The sequence below is a fragment of the Macadamia integrifolia genome, chromosome 5 (assembly GCF_013358625.1).
Source record: "Macadamia integrifolia cultivar HAES 741 chromosome 5, SCU_Mint_v3, whole genome shotgun sequence".
NCBI lineage: Eukaryota > Viridiplantae > Streptophyta > Magnoliopsida > Proteales > Proteaceae > Macadamia > Macadamia integrifolia.
This window is the reverse complement of record NC_056561.1, coordinates 9,462,024-9,469,354: the sequence shown is the minus strand read 5'-3', so window position 1 is coordinate 9,469,354 and position 7,331 is coordinate 9,462,024. Positions and strand designations below refer to the sequence as shown.

General features: G+C 40.2%; 1 protein-coding gene across 1 annotated transcript; it reads left to right on the top strand.

Moving 5' to 3' along the window:
* The first annotated feature begins 572 nt into the window (after nt 1–572).
* On the top strand, nt 573–6,058 carry LOC122078917. Its single transcript, XM_042645119.1, has 6 exons — nt 573–1,146; nt 1,302–1,465; nt 4,680–4,787; nt 4,870–5,503; nt 5,582–5,673; nt 5,779–6,058. The coding sequence occupies exons 1-6, from the start codon at nt 784–786 to the stop codon at nt 5,891–5,893; spliced, it is 1,476 nt and encodes a 491-aa protein (XP_042501053.1). The 5' UTR covers nt 573–783; the 3' UTR covers nt 5,894–6,058.
* The last annotated feature ends 1,273 nt before the right edge of the window (nt 6,059–7,331 follow it).

The following is a 7,331-nucleotide window of genomic DNA, read 5'->3' as shown; positions in this document are numbered from 1 at the left end:
CAGTGGCAGCTACTAATCGCAACAAGCTGCAACAACTAGCCCTTGGGGCTTTCTTCGATTTCATATATGCTTTATTTGAAAACCAAAAGAGAGAGAATGGTGGATCAGGGGCACATACCGAGACGAAGAAGAAGGGGGAGAAGAAGGGAGATGGAAGATGAGAGGAAAAAGAATCATGCGAGTGGGATAGATAAAGTGGATAAAGAGAGTTATAAGAAAGATGGATCAGATAACATATCTTCACACATTTGTTCAAAAACCATTTTGCACAAAATGTTTAATAGTTACCAAATCATTTTTCTGTTTGGACAAAAAATGGTTTTCACTAATAAATTTTATTAAATAGACAAAAATAAAAGATAAATATAAAACCAAAGAGAGAATACATTTTAGGGAAGAACATCCACTCATGGTCCACGGTTAAGATATCAGAATCAGTCTTGAAACTGTCGGGCCTGAGCGGCCTAAAAAACCCATGGTTATTAGAAAATTAGTTTTTTACTTTATTACTTTTCATCATAATCTATCCAGTGATATGGTATCGGCTAAGAATCAGGATCGGATAGGACGATACTATCCCGATCCGATCCGATTCCTCAAACCATGCGTCGAAACAATGGAGAGATCGAAATGTGACTACCCTGGGTATGGGAATCCGGGTGTTCCTCTTCATTGGGGATTTGGGAATGTTACAACTTCCTACTCCAACGGTTATATGTTTCCAATGTTGATGTTTCAGTTCAGGCTCTGAGCAGAGAAGTTCCTCATCTGAGATCGTAGAGAATGACGGGAGCAGAGCGTTTGATAGAGGACGACGAAAGAAGAGGGTTAGAAGAAGAAGACGGAGAAGTGCAGATGGGGCGGAGGTCGTTCTCATCCTCGTCCTCGTCCTGCCTGCTCACTCTGCCGCTTGGGGAGTCGGCGTCCACCTTTTATCTAGAGAAAGCAGTATGCAGCCACGGTCTGTTCATGATGGCGCCAAACCGATGGGACCCATCGACCAAGACCCTCCAACGCCCCTTGCTTCTCGCCGACGGCACCACCTCCCTCCCAGTCCGCATCTCTCACCCCCCCAACTCCGCCTCTCTCCACGTCCTTGTTTTCGCCACCGATTCCCTGTCCCTCAACGATCGGCGGGCGGTGCTGGTACTGTAGCAGTGTAGCTTACTAACTTTATCAACTAATTACCCATGTCAACACATACCTTACAGATAGAAAAGGAAAAAAAAAAATTGGAGGGGGTGGATTGCTCTTATCTTTTTGTGTTATTTATATAGGGAAATGTTGGTGATGGGTTTCAGGATCAGGTAGAACGCATGTTGCGGTTGTCGGACAGAGAAGAAAGGAACGTGCGGGAGTTTCACAAAATCCACAAAGCAGCTAAAGAGGGAGGCTTCGGCAGAGTTTTTCGGTCCCCAACTCTATTCGAAGATATGGTCAAGTGCATCCTCCTCTGCAACTGCCAGTGAGTAGAGTAACCCTTATTTCGTTTCTTAACACATTTCTTAGTTTTGCTATAACACTCTCACACACCCACCCAAGCAAGCAGATTGCTTTTCGCTGCTAGTCTCTGGGGTAATACCTTAGATGGGGGTTATCATTTGCTCTCTGGTTTTTTGCACTTTTGGCTTTTGTCGTTTAATAATTTTAATTTGTGTACCCAGTAAGTTTAATGAAGAGACAGCAGGATAGGTATTATTAACTGTAGTAAAATGAAACCAAAGAATTGAGCTATATGTTAGATCAAACACCAAGAAATACGAAAAATGAAGAGACAATAGATCCGCACGACACAGAGATTTAATGAGGTTCACACACCCGGGTGGTGTGCTACGTCCTCGGGCAAAGAAGAAGATGTTTCACTATGCAAAAGAGAGATTACACCCAAGTAGCGGCAAGAAAACTCGCCCTGAAACCCTAGCTCGAAAAACCCCCAAAATACAATGACTTTTTCAACAAGCAACAGTACATTATATATACTCCAAGTCATGGGTCGACCCATCGGGTCGTAGTCGATCCGGTTGAACCATATCTCTCTGCTTCTATCACAGATCTCAGAAAACTTCCCATTCGGGTCGTCACCAAAATATGTCGGAGCGGGTCAATCTTCAAAACGGGTTAAGAATTCGAGACAAACTTAACACTATAGTACTTAACTTTAGACTCCACAAAGATGCTTGTAGTGACTACGAAAGTACGAATGATAGGAGAGACCAACACATGATCACCAACACTAAATATGGTAATCACAAGTCTTCAAAGGTGAGATTGAAGGCAGGCTAAGGTGTGCCATCAGCCACTACTCTCCTTATGATCATAGTTGCCCCCTTTTTTGCAAACTGTGTTCTTGCAAATCGACCTCCAAGATGCAACAGCATAAGTAGGCCATACCAGTTAGTTGTTGCGCTCAACTACTGGGCCATGCTTGAACTTTAAGAGTAGTGCTCAAACGAGTCACAAGAAAAACTACCATAGATCAGTAGAACAACAATGTGTAGAAAACACAAATGAAGGAGAGAGTTTGGAGAGCAAATGAGAGCAAGAGCACATTCAAAAGATCGTGTCCAACAGTCAAATTCATTTATAGAGTGAAGGTGTCCCTTGGACATGCCTATCCAAAACAACCCAAGGGAGGCCATTTTAATTATAGTATTTGACCATTGCCAGTCTACGGTCTGGGAATCCATTCTCACCTGGAAAAAGGACTCAGATCTAATAAGCAGAGAAAGAGAGGCAGTCCCCGAGCAAGCACTCTAGCAAAAGTAGCACAAACAAACTCAGAAATTCTTTTTCTAATTTCAACTGTGTATTGATTGGGGTGTGTGCTTACTTAGGTATAACTGTTTGCTAAACCAATATAGACCCAGACTTGGACCCCTAATCACAAACTGAAACTGAATAAAATATTAAGAACAAAGCTAACTCAGCTACTCTTCCACCAGACCCTCTCAACTTCTGATTCAAAAGCTGAAATCAGAACTCAATAACTATTGATCACTAAAGACTCCAATTTAACTTAGCTTTAATATTGACAATATTAACCGCCAATTATTCCTACAAGTCTCAACTACCCCCAATTCTCCATGGCCTGGGCTTCCAAGCTGGGATGTTGTTTGTCCAGCCAGGCTAGTCTAACTAGATCACTTGTGTAATTTTTTAGGCCGAGGCATTATTATTTTTATTATGTGGTGAGGAGAGCGTGAGCGTGTGGATTAGGAGCTTCAGCCTGAGTCAAGGATGGGGAAAGTTGGTGCAGAAACTAGGTACAGTGAAGACAAGTTTTCAGGTGCTGCTGGTTAGCTCAGTGGGTTTCTGATGAGTTTTTAGACTGTAGCACCGTTCTTGTCTTTGTTGGTCTAGCTTACCCAATTAAAATTTTACAGTAATGATGTTAGGATAGATCAAGTAGTTATTACCCTCCCTCCCTCTCTCTCTCTCTCTCTCATTTTCTTTTGCCCGACAGTCCTATCTGCCTGTCTGACCATAAATAGCAGTCACCCCTTGTGACCGTGGGGAATATGTGGTGGGGGTTTCTAATGTTTCTATATATTATGTTTGGATCAAAATGAGTCAAAGTCCTTCCCAATTTTAAGCAGCTTGTAGGGTTCCAACTCTTTGTAGTCAAAGACTACATCAAATCTTCATTTTGAAAGAGTGACCGGAGCAGATTTTGAGCTCTAGATTCCCTCTAGTGGCATAAAAATATGTCACTTCAAGCATGTCAAGTGAGCCTTCGACCCATTGGGAATCAATGGCAGAGATTTTAAATGGCTGTTAAAAGTACTATAGTGCAATATATGAAGGAGAAAAGGCAGTGTCAGTGGATGGAGAATATTTTAAGTGAAAAATGGTAATGAATAGGACTATGTTTTCAGCCCCCCCCCTCCCCCTCTTCCCTTTTTCAGCTAACTCTGTCAAATGTGTCCTGGACCCTTGGGAGTCAATCCAACATTAGAGATTGAAAGTTAAGGAAATAAATTTGTTATTGGAAAATGTGGATTACACTACGATTGGCCGCTGCTCATTTTTAGAAGGGGAAGAAATGTTCTTAATGTGGGAACAAGTTTTTGTTTTTGCTATTTAGTTAGGTCTAAATAGTTGAAATTGTTTTGAATATTTATATACTAGTAGTTGTTATGATTACGTGGCCCTAATTCTTGATTTGGTTAAAATCTTTGTAAGATAGTCTCTCTAGTGAATGTTTATTAGATATAGAGACTTTCATTATCCATTGCTGAGATGTGTTATCAATTTCTTCTGCTGCTGCTTCTTGTTTCTATATTGATTACATAGGTTGATGTTTATGGATAAACTTGTCTTGAGCTGTTTTATCCGCTCTGTTCCTTTATGTTTCAATACTCAATACAGCAAAAACTGCACAGTAATGCCCTATTTTGTCATAATTTGGAAACTCAGAAGGATGAGATTACTTCTACTTTACAAATAAAAGTTTGGATTGCGAGGTTGCTTAAAATTGTCAATTCATTAGAGACTATGAAAATCTTAAGAGGTTCTTTTTTCTTGTGTATTATATCATGTAATGATGTATGTAAGCAAAACCTTATCGTTTCCAAAAGCTTCACTCAAGATAGCTTTAATCTGTGAAACTGTGTCTAACTTTTTCTCTTTACCATTTAAGAGACACAATAAGATATACTGATACTTTAATCCCACCGTAGGTGGTCAAGGACTTTAACTATGGCTAGAGCACTTTGTGAACTTCAATTTGAATTAAAGTGTGCCTCATTTAGATGCCTCGATGCCCAAGCTGATTCTCCGGATTCCAGGTTTTTATTTTATTGTTTTGGTTTTTAAAAAAAATTATCTGGTGATTTCTTCAAGGTTCTAATTAGTTAATCACTATTTTAGTTTTTCCGGAGCTGAAGCTGAGAATTTCCTTCCAAAGATGCATGAGGGAATGGAATCGAATAAAAAACGTGGAGCACCTAAAGTTTATAGAAGTTTGGCAAGCAAATTTGCAAGGAGTGAAACTGAGTTGGAAAACAATTTGAAGTTGAACACTAATTGTGATCAATCAAGACAGCATTTACAATGTGTGGGGAAACTGAAAGCAACAATCACCTCATCTCTGAAGGAATGCAGCTCTAGTCAACTATCAATCACGAAGGATGAGGTATGCCCAATTTTGGACATTAATTTGCCAGAAGATGCGACCATTGACTCTATCTATAAAATAGGAAACTTTCCTAGCCCAAGTGAGATTGCAGGTCTTGATGAAGATTTTTTGGCAAAACGCTGCAACCTAGGATACAGAGCAAGTCGAATTTTGAAACTTGCTCAGAATATTGTGGCTGGCACACTGGAACTAAGGGAACTTGAGGAACTCTGCAATGGAGCTAGCCCATCCAGCTATGATAAAGTGTTTGAGCAGCTGAAGGAAATGAAGGGGTTCGGTCCATTTACTTGTGCCAATGTGCTCATGTGCATGGGTTTTTATGAAGTCATTCCTTCAGATACAGAAACCATTAGGCATTTAAAACAGGTTTGTGTTCTCTTTCTTTAATGCATTCTTTGTTTTCCTCCTGTTATTTTGCTTGATATTATAATGTTATTTGTGAAGGTCCATGCAATAAAGTCTACCAGTCGAACAGTTCAAAGAGATGTTGAGAAAATCTATGGAAAGTATGCACCATTCCAATTCTTGGCATACTGGTACTTATCCCAACAAAGTTTTCTCTTTAATCTGATTTTATGGTTTTATTACTCAACCTGTATATATATATTCCCACTTTTCTTTTGGCTGCTTTTTGTTATCAGGTCAGAGATTTGGCAGTTTTATGAAGAAAGGTTTGGGAAGCTAAGTGAAATGCCTCACTCTGATTATCAGCTTATTACTGCTGTTAATATGAAAACAAAGCTAAATATTAAGTAGACTTAAACATCATAATATTGAGATCTTCCTTCTTATTTTTGGGGAGAGGTAATCTGTTTTTTAACTGACCCGGTTACAATAGATGTTTGTAACTTCTTTGCTATGTCCTTGGCCACATCATTTACACACTTTTGTTGATGAGGTCATTTTGATATTTTCCTTATATCCCATCATTTTCTCCTTCTCCCTCTTCGGCTTCGACCCCTCCTCTCCCTCACCCTACTGCCTCCACCCCCACCCCCACCACTGCCCCTCACCCCCCTTGCCCTCTCATCTCCCTCCCCTTCCTTGCTGCTTGTACCTCCATGCCACGGTAGTTAAGATCAGTAAAGACAATAGTGGCATGACCTTCACAGCTGATGGGATGGGGGTGGTCAGGTTTGTGGCTTTGAGCCTAAAACCAGCCACAAGTCTTTAACCCGCTGCGATGTTGTCACCCATCAGTTGATTGAGAATTATAAATTAGACAAGGGAGAAGGCTGGATATGCTAACGGTAAACCCAAGTCTGTCCATCTTTTTTTTCCTCTCTTTGGAAAAGTCCTCTTATGTCCCATCCCAACAAACAAATACAAATATTCGAATTGGGTTATTCATGAAATACGACTCACCTATTGTTGTTTCTTAATTCCTAAAGTTTGGGTGGGTGTGTAGAACTTTTAAAACTGGGTGGAGTGATGGACAATCTCAGATATGTTTACCGATAGATCACTAATGGTGATTTGGCAACTCCCCAATTCCAATAATGAAACCTCCTTCGGAGTTATTTGAGTTTTTGAGTCTTTTGATAGTCGTCAATTCAGAGTCTAATATCACAGCCAATCTTTGCGGGAACATAGTAGGGGCTGCGCCTGTTTGTTTCAAAACTCGACTCTCATCAGGAGGGATTCAGAGCTGAAGGTTCCATCCAACTCCAGGGCTTCGCAGTTTCAGCCAACCCCATTTTAAAGTGTTGACAGATTGATTAGAAATATTTCCATGGAGTCGCACTCCTACAAAGGACAACCTCATCCCCCTCATTCATTCACTCACAGCAACAACAATAACAACTTTATCCCAACTAAAATGGGGGGTTGGCTACATGGATCCGATCAAAGACAACTGAAGAAAAATAAAAGCTAACGGAAAAAAAAGTAACAAATCACAATAAAAAAAAATCACCTGAATGGCGTTGGATGCATGGACTTTTGCCTTCCAAAAAGGTTATCTCATACTTGAGATCAGACCTAAATAATGCATATCTTTCCTCATTATTTCTCCTATAACTCTTAGCTCTTTTAGATCCTTCAAACTGCATTAGATCATTCAAACCGCATTAGATCAGTCCTCCTTAATGGTGCATACTCAAGCCTCTGTTGAACAATCTTACCACCTCAAGCGACTTTTTCGAAGATTATTATGAATCCAGGCAACTCCCAAATCAGATTTAATATGACTAGT